This window comes from Bufo gargarizans, chromosome 4 (assembly GCF_014858855.1).
Source record: "Bufo gargarizans isolate SCDJY-AF-19 chromosome 4, ASM1485885v1, whole genome shotgun sequence".
Taxonomy (NCBI): domain Eukaryota; kingdom Metazoa; phylum Chordata; class Amphibia; order Anura; family Bufonidae; genus Bufo; species Bufo gargarizans.
The window spans coordinates 190921758-190942563 of NC_058083.1; the positions used below are offsets into that span (position 1 = coordinate 190921758).

The 20806-nt window shown below is 41.1% G+C and overlaps 1 protein-coding gene across 1 annotated transcript in view; it reads left to right on the forward strand.

Annotated features, from left to right (window-relative positions):
• The window catches only part of ACAP2 (ArfGAP with coiled-coil, ankyrin repeat and PH domains 2), a 106737-nt gene that overhangs the window by 82875 nt on the left and 3056 nt on the right, over window positions 1–20806 (forward strand). The window contains exons 18-22 of the mRNA XM_044289325.1: window positions 1092–1184; window positions 2423–2631; window positions 2735–2844; window positions 3507–3617; window positions 5201–5262. Of these exons, the coding sequence (XP_044145260.1) occupies window positions 1092–1184; window positions 2423–2631; window positions 2735–2844; window positions 3507–3617; window positions 5201–5262 (585 nt within the window). The remainder of the gene's footprint in view (window positions 1–1091; window positions 1185–2422; window positions 2632–2734; window positions 2845–3506; window positions 3618–5200; window positions 5263–20806) is intronic.

Below are 20806 nucleotides of genomic sequence, written 5' to 3' on the forward strand. Positions count from 1 at the left end.
GAGATCATGTGCCATTATTATCCCAGGAAAGTAAAATCTATGTATACCAATGTATAGGTAACACAAGATTCAACATTGACAAGTGCAGGTCCCAGAGGTCTGTCAGATATTATAGTATATCCTGTGAACATACCATAAATATCTAAGCTGGCAATAACCCTTTAAAGGGGTTATCCAAGAGTAAGACCAACATCCCAGAGTGGCCGACTGACGATGGAGATCATACTTACCTGTTCCCTGCCACTGGGTACAGTGTCTGATGCTCCTGGGCCGGCTCTTCCTCTCCCTGCTGTGCTAAAATCAACATCTGTCGATGGGAGGACGTGCTGCAACCGCCATCCATGACTTGGTCACCTGTCACCTTGTCGACTTATGTTGATTTCAGCGAGGCAGGAAGCGGAAGAGCCAGTGGCGGGGACCAGGTAGGTATCATCTCCACTGCGGGTCGGTCACTGTGGTAGGTCTGTTTTTTTTTTTTGTTTTTTTTGATATCCATTAGCATCATACAAGAAAGACATTTTGAGATTCATAAATTAATAAATATAGAGAAATTTAACTGCTTTGCCCAGCATTATAAGTTGTTTGTTTAGTTTTGCATGGGAATAAATGGAAATCATCTTTAAAGGGATTGTGAAAGGTGTCCGAATTCCATTGTGATCAAGTGACCATTTGTACACGACTCAAGGGGATCCGGACACGGCCGAGGCCTGTGATTGGCTGTAGCGTTGTCAAACCAGATGTTGACATCGCCAGAGCCCAACACAATATCGCAGGCCTGCAGGAGAAGGAGCAGGGAGCTGGCACTTGGAAGAAGGTAAGTCATCTTCCCTTTGCAGGTCCAGCAGAATTGGGGGGGGGGGGGGTGTTTGCCAAAATCCCCCTCATTCTTGCACAGACCCTTTAAGAAGTGTAATCTTACCCTTGCATTGCTGTATAAAACATTGTTAGAATTTTTCTGTGATAAAACTGGGCTTTCCAATGTTCAAGCAGAATATCAAAGTCACTATAGTTGCCATGCATGCATAGTTTGTGTGATGTAAGTTGTAGCGCTCCATCTTAATAAAAAAAAACATATCCTTTGACTTTATTAGTGAGAAGCAATGACAGTGGAATACAGTTTAGTGCAGACGGTAGCCGGGAGCTCCTAGCATCTGCAGTGTCCTCCAACAGTTTGTATGATGCAGGTTAGTGTCATTCTGTAATGTTTTTCAGGCATTGTTACTAATGTTGAGTCAGAATTGCCAGTTATTGGTATGAAAAGTTGATTGCATGTTAATTTGAGGATCATTCCTAGATTTAGGTTTTCAAAGTGTTGTTGCTTTGTGCTATGTTGTGCAGATGTGTACGTACCAGTCATCATGACTCCCACAGGTAAGCTGGGAGTCCTGGTATTCTACATGGGACCCTACCCTCAATCACACCTTCTCAGCTGGCATATTATGAGGCTCATTAAGCCGCCCAAACCCTGGACTGCCCTAATGTATGGTGTGGAACATCTTTTCGCATCTTTTCCGGGTTCTTCCCACAGTAAAGGAGAAAAGACACAAAGGCTCCAGTCTTCTGCATAGAAAATTGCCGTGAAAGCAGTTTGCGCAGACATTTTAGTGATTTTTTTTTTTTTTTCCGGAGAGGTATGGCTTCCTGCAGCCCAACAGATTAAATATAATTTATCTGAGCAACTGGTGGGAATTATAGCTTAAATCTACGCCAGCCAATAACTGCCATAGATTTGCTAATTTAATAAGTCTTACTGCGTCCCACCTCAGCAGCGATGGCGCGCTGTGAGAGACCCTGCTTATGCAGTTCAACGTTCTCCACGTTCAAAAGGGGAGAGTTTTTTTGCCTTTGCCATCACAACATGTGACTACTTGACAGAAAATGACAATGAATCCACATCTTTGCACAGATTTGGCCTTTTAAAGGCATGTGGTCCTAAAATTTTGATCAGCTGAAAAACAGCCTGTTTCAGTTTAATCATTATTTTCAATTAATTGAATGCTCAAAAAATGTTTTGTCTCACTCCCATTTCTTCCTGTTGCATGTTGACGCTCAACTTGGAACCTTGTTAAGATCCAACAATGTAAAATATGATTTTTTTGTCATTTTTCAAGTGGTCTTAAACTTTTAATCAGGACTGTATATGTCTCAACCCACTACTGCATCCACTGTTGTTCAGTGTGTGAATGAAAGCTTAATTTACTTTTGAGTAGATTAATACATTTTTTCAATGATAATTCTCAAGCATTAGGCTATACTAGACTAACTGGCCTGTAATGTCTTCATAAGAACAGTATTATCAATAGTTATTCTTAAGTATCATTTATTTTAGGGTGCTGTACATGTATAAAAGGGTATGCACTATGATGATTGTTGGGTCCAGCATCCAAAAATACAGTTCTTCCTTCCTTTTTCCATATTCCAGAGATGGAAAAAAAGAATGAAAAGAGGGATTCTGCAGTATTTCAAGACTCTGTGAGCACGAAAACGGTTATTCCAGGACTTAAGCTATACCAGGCAGCTTTTCAGCAAAACCTTCCAGCAATGGCTGAAGCATTGGCTCATGGAGCTGAAGTCAACTGGGTTAACACAAAAGAAAACAATGCCACCCCTCTAATACAGGCGGTGCATGGGGTATGATATATATGTTTTACTTAATTGTGTGTGTATGTTTATATTTATTTAGAAACTATATATATTAATACTGTGCTTAAACAGCTGGAATTATTCTTCCCAGGGATCGCTGATGACTTGTGAGTTTCTACTCCAAAACGGGGCCAATGTTAACCATCTTGATGTCAACGGAAGGGGACCATTACATCATGCGACTGTGCTTGGCCACACAGGGTAGGCAGCAATGCTGTGTCTTTGGAGTCTGCTGTGTTGAATATTTTGGATCCTTTTGATGTAAATGACCTGTTATTATACTTAGAAATCAGTTGGATAACCCGCAGGGCTGCATGGAGTTTCAGGCAGCCAAATCTTGCTCGGCAGACCAAACAACAGTAGATTGGCTGCTGTCTACTTCACATTTTTTTTTTTTATATATATTTTTATTATTAATGCATCATCTCGTACAAAAATAACATACATGTTATATATGAAGCAAATCAGAATGCATTATGTTTTCAAGTATATAAAGAAGGCATAAATCAAATACAAAAAATATTTGACATAGTTGAATACAAGACATATTCAAGATAAAAGAATAAAATAACAATATTCCCACCCTCCCTACCCCACCAACACTTCCCAAAAGGATGTCTGCTCAAATTCCTCCCTCCCCAACCATTGAATCAAATGTAAGCAGCTTCATGATGACACTACCACTAACTCTAGTCTTCCCAAGTTCCCCTTCAGCATGTCTACTTCACTTTAAATGTTGGATGTAGATCTGCATCATTATTGTTACAGCACATTTTTTGTGATTAGGATTGTATTCAGGCTGAACTGATGTTGTATTTGCTTTTTAGCTTATTCAAATTATATTTTTATCAATTTTCCACCAGGCAAGTCTGTTTATTCCTGAAGCGTGGGGCCAATCAACATGCAACCGATGAAGATGGAAAAGATCCTTTAAGCATTGCAGTGGAAGCTGCTAACGCTGATATAGTAACACTGTACGTATTGTATCTAATACTAAATGGTCATTACATAAGAAGCGGATCTGTCACCATGGCATGCTGCTCTGTATAAGGAGAGCATATTGTGGGGACAAGTCCAGTATATTAAAATGTGCAAAATATTGTACCATTTGGTTAATAGCACCTATCAAATAATACAGAGGATTCCAAGTTAGTTGAGGAAGGAAGACAACCGGCTGCTGTCAGGTAATGGTGAGAGGGGGTGGGCTCTCTGCTCATGAATGTAGTGGACTGATAACTGAGCCTGCTGTATATTGTGTTAGTGGCTATATGACGGAAATTGATAACTTAACTGGAGTTGTTACTAGTCATAACAATGGTTATAATATGGCACCCACATGTATTTAAAATATAGCTGATTAGTGGGGTAACCTTAAAAAATAACTTTTAATAGTCAATGGTTTAAATAATAGGCCCAATAATTTGACTAGAAACTACATGCATCAGTAGTCATACACCACCAATTGATATAAAATGGTAGAGGATAGAAGCAAGTGTAAGATGTAGACACTTGCTAAGAGGGTGAGTTTTCGAAACATAGGGATACAGATAAAGAGGGAGACAGATGCTGGGTCTCTTCCCCTAACTCATTCCTAGGCTCTAACTCAAAATAAAGCCCTCCCTGTATGTCCCTTGGTGTTCCTTGCAAGCAGTAACAGTGACTGCCCAGCTTCATCAGAATACATGGGTATCACTCACCAGGGAACATGCAGACCATATAATAATTAGAACAGTCCCCAAACACGGACTGTACTAATTATTATACGGTCTGAATGTTCCCTGGTGAGTGATACCTATGTATTCTGATGAAGCTGGGCAGTCACTGTTACTGCTTCCAAGGGACATACAGGGAGGGCTTTATTTTGAGTTAGAGCCTAGGTATGAGTTAGGGGAAGAGACCCAGCATCTGTCTCCCTCTTTATCTGTATCCCTATGTTTCCAAAACTCACCCTCTTAGCAAGTGTCTACATCTTACACTTGCTTCTATCCTCTACCATTTTATATCAATTGGTGGTGTATGACTACTGATGCATGTAGTTTCTAGTCAAATTATTGGGCCTATTATTTTAACCATTGACTATTAAGTTATTTTTTAAGGTTACCCCACTAATCAGCTATATGGTTATATAACGGCACACTTGTTCTTGTGCTGTTTGGTTTAACAGCACAGCTGACATGTCACCATAATATGAAGCTATTTAAATGGGCAGCATATTGTGGGGACAGATCCACTTTATACCCAATTAAAGTATTGAGCTGATGGCTTACTTTTTGTCATTCTGGGATTTGTACATGCAGCGTTATATAGCTATATCGGGAGAAGATAAAATATGATGTCTGCTATTCCATTTAACAAGGAGATATGGAGATATCATTGAATTATGATTGTATAATAATAATCTCCTTTTTGAAAGAATAATTACATTTAATATGAGACCTAAAATTGTAGCCCAGCCATGGTCAAATAAAATGTATGTATATGCAGTAAATCACGCTGACTGTTTTTATAGTCTACTCTTATTAAGTATTTAATTGACTTTTTCACCTTTTCTCTGTAGATTACGCTTGGCACGTATGAATGAAGAGATGCGGGAATCAGAAGGTTTTTACGGTCAACCAGGTCAATATTCCACTAACAGCCATACAGAAATGCAATATAGAAAATGCATGCAAGAGTTTATTAGCTTACAGCTTGGTCATCCTGAGTCTTTAGGGAGGAAGATAAACAGCAACTCGTCTAACTAACATGCCACACGTTATTGAAATGCACAAAATAGGCTGGCTGCTTTTAGAAAAAGATTATGTTTACATTTTGGACTGAATTGTCTTATTTTTCTTCTTAGAGTGCATTAGAATTGTTATTTGGAAAGCGCAAATCATGTATATAATCGTCAAATGCTGCAAAATTTTGCTTACCTGTCTTCCCTAGTTAGTTTTTATATGAATGCAATATTGATTATAGATCGTGAACGTGTATATTACAAAGGAGTATGGATGTCAAGCATCTCACTTTTGAAAGTGGTGATAATTAGATTATTCGGGTATGTTCACACTTACCGGATATGCTGCAGATTTGTTTGTGACAAAACTGCAGCATTTTACAGCACCCACAAAGTGGATGAGATTTTAAGAAATCTCATTTACATGTTGTGAAAAAAAATCTACAGTGCAAACTGACCTGCGGTGCAGATTTTAAATACATAGCCATTTAATTTATGCTGTGGATATCCACTATAGATGTTGCCCTTTGTCATGCAGAGGGTGAAATATGTGCAAAATCCACTACAATGTGGCCTTACCCTTAATGTGTATATTCACGCAAGTCTTTTTATATGCTCCATATAGTCTACCGATACATTGGATACCTTCATATAAATGGGTGAGCTACAAGATGAATTACAGCCAGTCCTCGTGCATTTACAGTTCTATGAGCTGCTAAATTCATATTTAAATGGGTTATCCCAGTGCAGCAGTATTAATTGTATTATTATGGAATCTTCTAAGATATTCGTGGAGGGATTGTTGTCTGCTTCTAGTAGTAACCAGCATAGTAGTGACACTGGCTCCAGGCTACAAAACAGACTGTAACAGACAACCAGTGCAGTGCTAAAGCCCCTTTACACTGCCTGATGTTAGGGCCGACTATTGTTAACAAGCGTCTGTACGAGCACTCGTTAGGGATAATCTGTAGGTGTAAATGTGACCCTGATAAACAAGCGAAATGCTTGTTCATCGCGTGATGTAATCGTTGGTGTGGACATCTAAATCATCATTTGCCAGCAGCAGATCATGCCGTCTAAACACCATTCCACTGCCGGCAAACAATGATTCTATATGGGGATAAGCAATGGCATTAGCGGTCACTGCTCCTCATACTGTGGAGGAGATTGCTGCATGTAAATACAGTGGTCACCTTTACTGACGAGCAGGTGATTGCCAGAAAGAAATGCTTCCTTCTTGACAATCGGCTGCTCCATCGGGCCATGTAAAGGGGCCTTAAGTAAAGCGGTGTATTTACGATGGTACTCTTTATCTAGATGATATCTGTGTAAAGTGATGTACCTAGGTAAAGCTACACTTCACAACTTTAAAACGCAAACTGGTTGTTTTGATTTCTGTAGTAATCATCAGCTTCAGCATATATTTTTGTGATTCTATTCTACAGCTGTAGATTTCCACTAGAGGTATTACCTAGCAATTCAAAAGGATAAAAAGTGGTGTTTAGAAATCATTAGGCCCCTTTCACATAAGCGAGTTTTCCGTACGGGTGCAGTGCGTAAATTGAACACATTGCACCCACACTGAATCCTGACCCCTTCATTTCTATAGGTCTGTTTACATGAGCGTTGTTTTTCCCACATCTCTGTGTTAGGCCTCATGCACACGACCGTTTTTTTTTTTAAGGTCCGCAAAAACGTAGTCCGTAGGTCCGTGATCCGTGACCGTTTTTTCGTCCGTGGGTCTTCCTTGATTTTTGGAGGATCCACGGACATGAAAAATGAAAAAAAAAATCTAAGTCAAGTTTGCCATTGAAATGATAGGAAAAAACAGACACGGATCACGGACACGGATCACGGACGCGGATGACAATCTTGTGTGCATCCGTGTTTTTTCACGGACCCATTGACTTGAATGGGTCCGTGAACCGTTGGCCGTGAAAAAAATAGGACAGGTCATATTTTTTTCACGGCCAGGAAAAACGGATCACGGATGCGGCTGCCAAACGGTGCATTTTCCGATTTTTCCACGGACCCATTGAAAGTCAATGGGTCCGTGAAAAAAAACGGAAAACGGCACAACGGCCACGGATGCACACAACGGTTGTGTGCATGAGGCCTTACGTAAATATCACAGCATGTTCTATATTCTGCATTTTTCACGCAGCCCTGGTCCCATAGAAGTGAATAGGGCTTCCGTGAAAAACGCATTGCGTCCAGATGCAAAGCATTTTTCACTGGTGGTTGCTAGGAGATGTTTGTAAATCTTCAGTTTTTTCACGCGCGTGAAAGATGCATCAAAACTGATTGCCCTTGCGTGGAAAAAACTGAACCATTGAGTGCAAACGCAGACAAAACGGACTGCACTTGCGGGCAAAACCATAATTTTTTTTGCAGAGCAGATCCACACACAATCCGTATCGTTCGTGTAAAAGGAGCCTTTAAGAGGATCCGTCTGGTCTCCTGACATGTCCAGTTTAGTAAATACTTGCATTCCCCACAAAACAGCAATTTTGGAGCGTCTTTTCTTAACATTATGCCATTCATCTGTTGATTCCTCCTGTAAATGTTTGAAGAAATGGGGATTACATTCCCCTTGTCGGTGAGATTTGTTACTACACAGGCTGACCCTGTTCAATCAGTGTTGACAAGGGAAACAGAAGCTCCCATTTCTAAATGTATTCATATATTTCCCCCAGGCAGGGGTGTACAGAGAAATCATAGGGCCCCATACTAAAAATTAGAATGGGCCCCTCCCCTCAATTATTGTCAGTTACCGGTGCATAGCTGGACCTGCTGTTGTTTTCTATCAGTTTTCTAAGGCTTCCTTCACACATTTTTGTGGCATTTTGGCCACATCTAGAACATGCTACATTTTGGGGAAAAAAGCCATTGATCCAAAAATACACTAAAAGTATGAAAAATGCCATATGATGTTTCTCTGTTAAATTTAAGCTAACATCTAGCCACAATTACTAATGCAAAAACTTTGGCTTTTGTTTTATGTCCCGTGTTCCCCCCAAAATATTAACACTCACAGTTGCATATCTGATAAAGTGTGGTGTTCATCCCAATTGTTGTATTTTTCAGTAAACCTTATTTAAAAAAAATTAATAAATGCATGGATTACCCTCCTTAGTGAGCTCCTTGTCCAACTGATAGAGCTCTGACTGCTTGAAGCCACCAGTAGGGGGAGCTCTGTATATATGAAATTATACATCAACAATAGAACTCAATAGGAACTGTATAAATCTGTATACAGTGAGCTGCCCCTAGTAAAGCCACTTGACTATGTAGAGAAGCGGTAAAAGCTGCTTAGTGCCAGGCTCCCCTTCCCCCATAGCCAGGATTTGGCATATCCGATCCCCCAAGCAGAGTTATGTCTGGGCCCGCTAAGCCCCACTGTCAGCCTAGCAGTTCAACCTGGGCGCTACTGCTCTACAAGCTGGGAAAGGCCCCCCTCACCCACTGGGCTCCTGTGTAACTGAACGGGGTATATACAGGTCCTTCTAAAAAAAAAAAATTTGCATATTGTGATAAAGTTCATTATTTTCTGTAATGTACTGATAAACATTAGACTTTCATATATTTTAGATTCATTACACGCAACTGAAGTAGTTCAAGCCTTTTATTGTTTTAATATTGATGATTTTGGCATACAGCTCATGAAAACCCCAAATTCCTATCTAAAAAATTAGCATATTTCATCTGACCAATAAAAGAAAAGTGTTTTTAATACAAAAAAAAGTCAACCTTCAAATAATTATGTTCAGTTCTGCACTCAATACTTGGTCGGGAATCCTTTTGCAGAAATGACTGCTTCAATGCGGCGTGGCATGGAGGCAATCAGCCTGTGGCACTGCTGAGGTGTTATGGAGGCCCAGGATGCTTCGATAGCGGCCTTAAGCTCATCCAGAGTGTTGGGTCTTGCGTCTCTCAACTTTCTCTTCCCAATATCCCACAGATTCTCTATGGGGTTCAGGTCAGGAGAGTTGGCAGGCCAATTGAGCACAGTAATACCATGGTCAGTAAACCATTTACCAGTGGTTTTGGCACTGTGTGCTGAAAAATGAAATCTTCATCTCCATAAAGCTTTTCAGCAGATGGAAGCATGAAGTGCTCCAAAATCTCCTGATAGCTAGCTGCATTGACCCTGCCCTTGATAAAACACAGTGGACCAACACCAGCAGCTGACATGGCACCCCAGACCATCACTGACTGTGGGTACTTGACACTGGACTTCAGGCATTTTGGCATTTCCCTCTCCCCAGTCTTCCTCCAGACTCTGGCACCTTGATTTCCGAATGACATGCAAAATTTGCTTTCATCCGAAAAAAGTACTTTGGACTGCTGAGCAACAGTCCAGTGCTGCTTCTCTGTAGCCCAGGTCAGGCGCTTCTGCCGCTGTTTCTGGTTCAAAAGTGGCTTGACCTGGGGAATGCGGCACCTGTAGCCCATTTCCTGCACACACCTGTACACGGTGGCTCTGGATGTTTCTACTCCAGACTCGGTCCACTGCTTCCGCAGGTCCCCCAAGGTCTGGAATCGGTCCTTCTCCACAATCTTCCTCAGGGTCCGGTCACCTCTTCTTGTTGTGCAGCGTTTTCTGCCACACTTTTTCCTTCCCACAGACTTCCCACTGAGGTGCCTTGATACAGCACTCTGGGAACAGCCTATTCGGTCAGAAATTTATTTCTGTGTCTTACCCTCTTGCTTGAGGGTGTCAATGATGGCCTTCTGGACAGCAGTCAGGTCGGCAGTCTTACCCATGATTGCGGTTTTGAGTAATGAACCAGGCTGGGAGTTTTTAAAAGCCTCAGGAATCTTTTGCAAGTGTTTAGAGTTAATTAGTTGATTCAGATGATTAGGTTAATAGCTCGTTTAGAGAACCTTTTCATGATATGCTAATTTTTTTAGATAGGAATTTGGGGTTTTCATGAGCTTGAGCTGTATGCCAAAATCATCAATAGTAAAACAATAAAAGGCCTGAACTACTTCAGTTGTGTGTAATGAATCTAAAATATATGAAAGTCTAATGTTTATCAGTACATTACAGAAAATAATGAACTTTATCACAATATGCTAATTTTTTTAGAAGGACCTGTATGCCCCCTTTTTTTTTGTTTTCTTCAAGCCAATCTCTTGCAACCAGCATGGGACACACTGATCTCTGAGGCTACACGCATTTGTTTGTTTTCAAGGTGGTTAAGTCTGACCCTGCCCATAACAGTTGTGTGGTCTGCCTCCATGGGAGGTATGCCACTGCCCTGAGGAATAAAAGAGGAACATCACAATACAGAGTTCTGAGAAATGCCCACCAACATTGTTGTTTCTTAGAAAAAACAAGTCTTTACCTGATAGGTCCTCTTTAAAGGAGTATTACTAGAATTTTACATGTTATGGCTGTGCCAATTATAGAATGTGCACCTCGAAAACATGTAAGGAGAAATAGAAAGCTTTGCAACCAGTAGTTTTATTTCTAGAAATGAGCACAAGTATTATGATGGAATATAAGGTACAGGGATGTCTTATTGCACTGTAAGAATATATTTTTCATATTTATAGGTGTAAATTTTTATATCAAAGTGCATTTAATATAAAGCAGGGATGTTTTATTAAGGCTGGAGCTATACCTAGACTTTTGTCAAAAGATTGCTGTGACATCGCTCTCCATACAGAATGCATTGGGCAGGCTATAAATGGCTTCCAAATCCCTGCAGCCAAGGAGTATTTCTGGAGATACTTAATCACTAGAGTAGCATGAAAATCTCTTCCCGATTAAAATCATTTTGAAATTGCTGCGTAATCTCTAGTGATTAAATCACTCAGGGTAATCACTTGGCTGCAATGCCTAGGTAGTGATTCTCAAGTTACTCGGTGCATTCCCTATGGACAGCAGTTTCAGCAGACTTTTTGTACAAAGTTTTTTTTTATAGATCTTGCCTCAGCCCTAAGGCCCCTTTCACATGAATGAGTTTTGCGAATAGACAGCATCCGGACTTTCAATGGGTCTGTGCACATGAGCATTGCTTTTCACTGACAATCTTCAGGAAAAATCGCAGCATGTTCTGTATTGTCTGTTTTTCACGCAGCCCTTGACCCATAGATATGAATGAGGCTGCATGAAAGACGAAAGGCATGTGGATAAAATGTTTTTTTTATTTTTTTATTTAACGAATGGTTGCTAGATGTTAAGTGTTGTTCATTGCTTTTTCTTCACGCACGTGAAAAAAGCATCAAAAACTGATTGCATCTGCACGGTAAAAATGCAGCAACTTAATAGAAGTAAACTGAAGGAAAACTCGGGGGGGGGGGGGGGGGGGAGACGTCAATTTTTCACTAAGAACTCGAGTTCCGCATTGCCCTTGAGAAAGAGTCCTAAGGCCCCTTTCACACAAGCGAGTTCTCTGCGCGGGTGCAATGCACACTGAATCCTGACCCATTCATTTTAATGGTTCTTTCATGCATCAGTTCTGCATTGCGTGACAGTTTGCAGCATGTTCTATGTTCTGCGTTTTTCACAAAGCCATGGCTCCATAGAAGTGAATGAGGCTTTCGTGAAAAACACATTGCATCCGGGTGCAATGTGTTTATCACTGATGGTTGCTAGGAGATTTTTGGATACCTTTCAGTTTTTTTTCACGCGCGTGAACCCGCATGGAATAAACTGAACGCAATCGCAGACAAAACTGACTGAACTTGCTTGCAAAATGGTGCGAGTTTTACTGAACTCATCCTGAGAGAATCTATATCATTCGTGTGAAAGAGGCCCTTAGGGTTGCAGTCGGGGTCAAGTCGTGGTAGGTGAGTGGTACCCTAGTGGTACCCTATTGCAAAATGATGTAGATTTACAACAAGTGATACCCAAATATCCCGCCATAACCTACAGAAGAGGACAAAATTTAAAAGAAAAACTAGTCCACAGTCACTATCAATCCCATGGAAGTAAAAATAAAAAAACTACCTGGCTGTCCCACAATGGGTCATACCCATGTGGGGACTGCGTTTTCTGTAGTAGGATGAAACCTACGAAGACATTTACTAATCCAGTGGATGGAAAAAACTATGAAGTTAGGGACTATATTAACTGCAAAACAAAGGGAGTAGTCTATGTCATTAAATGCGAATGCCCAAAGTTTTATGTAGGAAAGACCATTCAAGAGCTGAGGAGGCGCATATCAAAACATCTAAGCAGCATAAGCACTGGTGAGGATACCAGCTTAGCCAGACATATGAGAGAAAAACACAAAGAAAACAATACAGAAATTAAAGTTTGGGGAGTCATGAAGGTCAAAACAGGACCACGAAAAGGGGACATAGACAAGAAACTGCAACAAGAGGAAACGAAATGGATATACCTGTTGAATAGCCTGTCCCCAAATGGGTTGAACGAGGGGTTCACGTTCTCGTCTTTCCTATAAGATGTCACCCATACCTGAGAAAATGAAGAAAGAAAATAAGAAGATTAATATAAAAATAATTATAGATATTAAAATACGATACAGTTTGTATAGAGAATGAGCAACCTCACAGAGGCTAGACCAAAAATATAAGAGGTATCCCCCAATAAAAATCTAGAAAAAATAATAACATTATAATAATAATATTGAAAACATAAAGATATCCCCCAACAAATTCACAAAAAATAAAAATATCATAATAACAATAAAACCAATAACAAAAACAATAGAAATAATTTAAAATAAGGAGAAAAAACTACTGAAAGAGTCATTAATCTGTAGAATGAGGTATGTATAAAGGGAGGACTATACAAAGAATTAGAGTAAACAACAGAACAATAATAAAAAAATAGAGGAGGGAAAAATAAATAAATCCGAGGAGATGAATATAATGAAAAGGAGAAATAAAGAGCAGGGTGTCACTAATTGCCATGGAGCTAGGTATGTTAACAATTGGAAATTAAATCATCTAAAGAAGGAATAAAATCATGGCAAGACATGGCAAGAATAACCATCTAAGTCAAAAAAGCCCAAAGGCCATATACCTCCTATATCATAATCCCTACCCTATTATTTCAGTGTGTAGTGATGATGATAAATCTCATAAATAAGTTTACTCCCCAAGAAGATTCATCTAAATATAGATATGCACAGAAATATGAGTAAAATTAAGGGGGATAAGTTTAGATTCAAACTAATCCATAAGTTGGAAAGTAGATTCAAAATGAAGGAGACAACATGACAAAAATTCGGAGGATACCTGTGGACAAGTAGTTAATGGTGTTGGAGAATAATGAGATATAAAACATAATGACGAATGATAATGCCAATAGGCTATGGCGGAGAGTACCTGGGCAATAGCTGGGTAGAAATATCGTGGGAGGTGAAGTCCCTGGGCATGCGCGATGTGGAGTTCGGATCGTGAACAGAGTGTGAAGACATGCGCATTGACACGGTGGCCGAGTGAGCTCCGACGTCACAAACATGCGCAGCGCTCAAGTATGACTCGCACCAATGAAAACGAGAGAAAGGGAAAACATCTGACGTCAGGGGGCGAAGTCAGCTCGTCATGAAAGTGAGCCCCATGGCCTATCCAATCAGAAGCCCAGTGAAGACGCTAGTCACGCCCCTAATAAGGCGCATAACCAACGCATCACTAACAAAGGTCTTATAAGCCGGAAGTGAGGCAAAGCACGCACAAACACTGCCCTTACCCCTGAGGACGCCGTGATACGGCGAAACATGTCGGGGGGCAGCGTGAGGCTTGAATTTTAACACAGTTATCACTGAAACCAATGTGTAGAGGAAGACACTAGACACAATGCCATTATAATCCTGGGCAAGCGCGCAGCTCAGCATGGCAACAGAGTGTCAGAATTAAGTAGGAGTCTTAAGAAGTTAGCAAAGAGCACTGACAATAAGCTCCAAAAGACACTAAGAAAAGGCCAGTGAAACTGAAAAATTTTAAATCACCAAATATGTGTCGGAGCACAATAAGAAAGTTTAGTTATGATTATTAAAAGTTAAGTTTTAGGTAAATTGGTAGGTGCAGGGAAAAAAAGGTGTTAACAAGTCCAAATAGGACATTAGTAGTAGATAGATGTTATATAACACACCGTATCCCTGTACTTAAAGGGAAAATTTAATGAGTTGGTACCCTAGTGTAGCACAAGGGCCTAGGAGCTACTTATGTTTGCACAGGTTTTCTTCCAGTCTATCAGGCTGCTGGCATGAGTACAATATATAATGTTACATCATTTTTGCCTTTCACGTTTGACCTATGAAGCCACTGAAAGAGTAATTATAATAGAATGCATCTGAGAGCCATTGTGGAATGTACAGATTAAAATTAAGAATGTTAAGAAGTGCCAGTCTACAATATAATTACCTTTTTCAGTGTCATTAATCTCAACAAATGCTCAAGGGATGGTGCTGTCCTTGAATGTAATTTGTAAGTTTGTGTCTGGCTAGTGATGACCTTGACATGTAGAACAGACTTATACTGTTTGGAATATGTTTCCATATTTTTATGGCGATTTATGAATGTTGAGCTGCTGACCAGCTACACAAAACATGCCCCAGCTCTAGAAGATTCAGAATATACTAACTTTACTTTAAGGTGAACACATAGAACAAAAATATAATAAAAATACAATATGTACAGTGAGGAACAGCAGTATTTGAACACCCTGAGATTTTGCAAGTTCTCCCACTTAGAAATCATGGAGGGGTCTGAAATTCAAATTGTAGGTGCATTCCCACTCTGAGAGACCTGAATTTTTTTTAAAAAATTCTGGAAATCACATTGTATGATTTTTAAAGAATTTATTAGTCTTGCACTGCTGAACATAAGTATTTGAACACCTGAGAAACAGCAAGAATTCTGGCTCTCAAAGACCTATTACTGTGCCTTTAAAAAGTCCACCTCTACTCCACTCATTAATCTAACTTAGTAGCACCTGTCTGATCTCTTTAAAGATACCTGTCCACCCCAGAGTCAGTCAGATGCCAACTACTACCACGGGCAAGACCAAAGACCTGTCAAAAGACACCAGAGAAAAAATTATGGACCTCCACAAGGCTGGAAAGGGCCACGGGGCAATTGCCAAGCAGCTTGGTGAAAATAGATCAACTGTTGCATCAATTGTTAGAAAATGGAAGAAGCTAAAGATGACTGTTAGTCTCCTTCGGACTGGGGCTCCATGCAAGATCTCATACGTGGGGTATCACTGATGATGAGAAAGGTGAGGAATCAGCCCAGAACTGAAAGGGAGGAGCTGGTCAATGACATGAATAGAGCTGGGACCACAGTTGCAAAGGTCACTGTCGGTAGAACAGTACGCCGTCATGGTTTCAAATCATGCATTGCAACGAAGGTTCCCCTGCTCGAGTCTTTACATGTCCAGGCCCGTTTGAAGTTTGCCAACGACCATCTGGATGATCCAGAGGAGGCAGAGGAGTCATGTGGTCAGATGAGACCAAAGTAGAACTTTTTGGGTCTAAACTTCACTCGTTGTGTTCAGAGGAAAAAGAAGGATGAGTTGCATCCCAAGAACACCATCCCTACTGTGAAGCATCGGAGGTGGTAACATCATGCTTTGGGGGTGCTTTTCTGCGAAGGGGACAGGACAACTGCACTGTATTAAGGAAAGGATGAATGGGGCCATTTATTGTGAGATTTTGAGCAACAACCTCCTTCCCTCAGTCAGAGCATTGAAGATTGGTCGTGGCTGGGTCTTCCAACATGACAACGACCCGAAGCACACAGCCAGGATAACCAAGGAGTGGCTCCGTAAGAAGCATATCAAGGTTCTGGAGTGGCCTAGCCCAGGGATGCTCAACCTGCGGCCCTCCTGCTGTTGCAAAACTACAACTCCCAGCATGCTCTGAAAGCCTAGAGCTATCAGTCTGCAGCCGAGCATGATGGGAGTTGTAGTTTTACAACAGCTGGAGGGCCGCAGGTTGAGCATCCCTGGCCTAGCCAGTCTCCAGACCTAAATCTAATATAACATCTTTGGAGGGAGCTGAAACTTTGCGTTGCTCAGCGACAGACCCAAAATCTGACAGATCTAGAGGAGATCTGTGTGGAGTGGGCCAAAATCCCTGTTTAAATTCTTTAAAAATCATACAATGTGATTTCCTGAATTAAATTTTTTTTTTTATTCTGTGTGGGAATGCACCTACAATGTGAGTTTCAGACCCCTCCGTGATTTTTAAGTGGGAGAACTTGCAGGGTGTTCAAATACTTCTGTTTTTCACTATAGGCTGTGTTCACATCACATTTTTACCCTACATTTAACATATACATTGGGAAAATGGGATGCAAAGCCCTTGTACTGCACACTTTTTTTTTTTTTTTTATGGTGACTGATACCACTGTATGACCTCCTTTGGAGGCATTTGTTTATCTTGTACATTTTTTGTATACATAAACATAAGACAAAAACATGATGTGAACCCAGCCTTAGAGGCAAGTGACCTTCTGTGCTAGTGGCCTTTTAATATGGTCAACATGTGATGTGTCATTGAATACCCAATACTATTTCACTATTCTCCAACTTATTTGTGCTGAACAATATAGGTTGTGATCACACAGGATAGTTATGTCTCATTCACACGTCAGTGTTTGATCAGTGTTTTCAATCAGTGATTTTGAGCCAAAACCAGGTGCGACTCTTAACACGGAACAGATGCAGATTTTTCCCTTATACCTTATGTCTGTTGAGGCTCCAATCCTGGTTTTGTCTCAAAATCACTGATGGAAATCACTGACCAAAACGCTGATGTGTGAATGAGGCTTTAATGTGGTTTCGCACATAGCATTATAGAAAAGAACTTTCCCAAAAAATAAATGCTGCATCCATATGTTTGCTGTGAATCAGTAGGGAATTATGAAATTTGCCTTTGTTTTGTGGCAACTTTTTTTTTTTCACTTTTAGGATGATTTTAGGTACTTGTGCAGCATGCTCTAGGTATATATATTTTTTTCAGCCATTTTCCCCTAGACTTCCCTATACAAGAAAACAATACCTGAAAAAAAGCTTGTCAATAATTTGCAACCAACCAAATGCCACAAAAGATTTGTGAAAAACCCATGATTTTCAAGATGTTATTTTTTACAAGTAAAATAACTGCCACAAAGAAGTGTCTGTGAAGAAAGCCTAAGGCTAGTTTCATACAGGTAAAACTCGAAAAATTAGAAAATCGTGCAAAAGTTCATTTATTTCAGTAATGCAACTTAAAAGGTGAAACTAATATATGAGAGAGACTCATTACATGCAAAGTTTTTGTTATAATTTGGAGGATTATGGCTTACAGCTTATGAAAACCCCAAAGTCACAATCTCAGAAAATTTGAATATTACATGAAATCAATTAAAACAGGATGTTAAATAGAAAAATGTAAGACCTCTGGAAAGTATAATCAGTACTTTTGTTTGGGCACCTCAATGCAGCGTGGCATGGATGCTATCAGCCTATGGCACTGCTGAGGTGTTATGTAAGACCAGGATGCTTCAATAGCGGCCTTCAGCTCTTCTGCATTGTTCAGTCTCATGTCTCTCATCTTTCTCTTGGCAATGCCCCATATATTCTCTATGGGGTTCAGGTCAGGCGGGTTTGCTGGCCAATCAAGCACAGTAATCCCATGGTAATTTGAACCAGGTTTTGGTACTTTTGGCAGTGTGGGCAGGTGCCAAGTCCTGCTGGAAAATTAAGTCACCATCTCCATATATAGCTCATCTGCGGAAGGAAGCATGAAGTGCTCCAAAATCTCCTGATAGATGGCTGCGTTGATTCTGGACTTAATGAAGCATAGTGGACCAACACCAGCAGATAACATGGCTCCCCAAATCAACACAAACTGTGGAAACTTTACACTGGACTTCAAGTACGGTATCTTGCATTGTGTGCCTTTCCATTCTTCCTCCAGACTCTGGGTCCTTGGTTTCCAAATGAGATGCAAAAGTTGTTCTCATCAGAAAAGAGGGCTTTGGACCACTGAGCAACAGACCAGTTCTTTTTTCCTTTAGCCCAGGTAAGACGATTCTGACGTTTGTTGTTCAGGAGAGGCTTGACAAGAGTAATACGACATTTGAAGCCCATGTCCAAGATCAGTCTGTGTGTGGTGGCTCTTGATGCACTAACTCCAGCCTCAGTCCACTCCTTGTGAAAGTCCCCAACACTTTGGAATGGCCTTTTCCTTACAATCCTCTCCAGGCTGCGGTCATCCCTGCTGCTCGTGCACCTTTTTCTTCCACACTTGTCCCTTCCAAATAACTTTCTATTAAAGGGGTTGTCCCATCTCAGACTATGAGGGCATATCGCTAGGATATGCCCCCATTGTCTGATAGGTGTGGGTCCCACTGCTGAGACCCACACTTATATCGAAAACGGGGCCCCGCAAGAGAAGGAGGGCGCACTGCGCATGCGCAGCCGCCCTCCATTCATTTATATGGGGCCAATGAAAATGGCAGAGCACTGGCTCGGCTATTTTCGTTAGCCCCATAGAAATGAATGGGAGCATGGGCCGCGCATGCGCTGTATGCTCCCCTTCACTTCTGTGGGAGCAGCGCTTGGTGGTGGACAGACCCCGGGAAATCTGGGGTCCTCCAGCCACAGCTCTCCCCGCTCTGTTCTCATTATCTTCCCGCTCCGTTCTCATGTCTCCCCGCTCCTTTCTCCATTCTCAACTGTCAGGTCAGCAGTCTTTCCCATGATTGTGATTCCTACTGAACCAGACTGAGACCATTTAAAGGCTCAGGAACCCTTTGCAGGTGTTATGGATTAATTAGCTGACTAGAGTGTGACAGGTTGAGCCTAGAATATTGAAATATCTCGCTTTGCATGTAATGAGTCAATCTCATATAGTTGTTTCACCTTTTAAGTTGCGTTACTGAAATAAATGAACTTTTGCACAATATTCAAATTTTTCGAGTGTTACCTGTTTATGCGATAAAGAACAGCCTGCCAAAGTTCACAGGATGCGGGTTAAACCAGATACTGCCATTCACCGCTGGAGCCCATTTGCTATAATGGGATCCGGCAGCTTTCCGGCATGAGCGTCTGGGGTTTTGGCCGGACAAAAACTGGTGCATACACTGGTGGAAACTTGGCACTCATGCTGAATACTGGCCGAATCCGCGCCGGAACCTATTATAGTCAATGAGACCCAGTGTCAACTCCAAGAGACTGTTCCTCTGCCAGATACTTTTAATGCATATGTGAAATTAGCCTTAGTGGCTTTGATTAAAAGGATTGTCCGGCCTTGGAGCTGACAACCCCTGGGTCCTAACCTGCGCACTGTAACATGATAAAAAAAAACACCCACCTGTCCACAGTCCTACTGCTGCTCCATTCCTGGCCACCTCTCCCCTCAGGACGGCCAGTCACAGGTATCCGCAGTCATAACAATTCACAGCTGTGACATATTTTCAGCTGCAATGGTCACGGGACCAAGATGCTTCCTGTTCCTGTGTGGATCGGAAGCAGCTGGGAACCGAGCCGTGGTGGAACCGCAGGCTGATGAGTGGTTCTAGTTAGGACACCAGCATCAGGGCCAGATAAATCCTTTAAGGCCAGAATCGCTCTTGGGGTTTGATGTGGTATTCCTCTGGTGCTGCAGTTTTTAAGTAATACCATGCCCGCCACATTACTTGATAAATATTGGAGAATTATGAATTTCTTAAATGTTTTGGCATATTGCCCGGTAATGCCATAACATTGTGATCAACCCGGCAACCTGCAGAACAGCTTAATTCAAGTGAATAGGGCCATATTTAGTTCCCTGTACAGTAGATGCCCAAAAATATCAATCTGCAAGTAAAACCTGGTAATGATTGCAGTGGCGGTCAGACCCACAGTAATCTGCATCTGATGTGCACCTTTTACACATTTTAATCAGCTTTCATGTACCATCATCCTTCCTGTAGATTTCTTCTTTTTTTTTTATTTACTTTTCCTGTTGAGCAAGTAGTTGTTCTTGATATATTTAAATACAGGATACTCTGCTTTTTCTCTTTCTTGTCATCTGTCTGGATTCACGGAGTCTTCCTGCAAGTATAGATCTTTGTATGTAAGTCACATTTTTCGCTCATGCATGTAAAAGGTCTATATGGTCTTTATCATCATGTCTGGCACAAAATAAGACCCATTGTAACGTCAACATGTGTAATAATATCTCATGAGGCATATAAAGTGCCTTCCTCATCTGAAGTGGTTTGTACCAAGATTACGTGAAGGATGGGGGGGGGGGTCCTGCTTCCCCACATATTGATGAAGAGGTGATTGTGCATGTGTGCGGTAACTCCATTTGTTCTTGATAAATTTGCTAGAAACAGCAAAGTACAGCATGGCCGCACACTTACTTGACTGCCTCTTCATTCATTCATTCAGGAGAGCTGGGGCCCTATTTTCATGATCAGTTTGGGTCCCAGCAGTTGGACCTGCACTAATCAGACCCTTATCCCAAAATGTTTTGCATAGTCAAT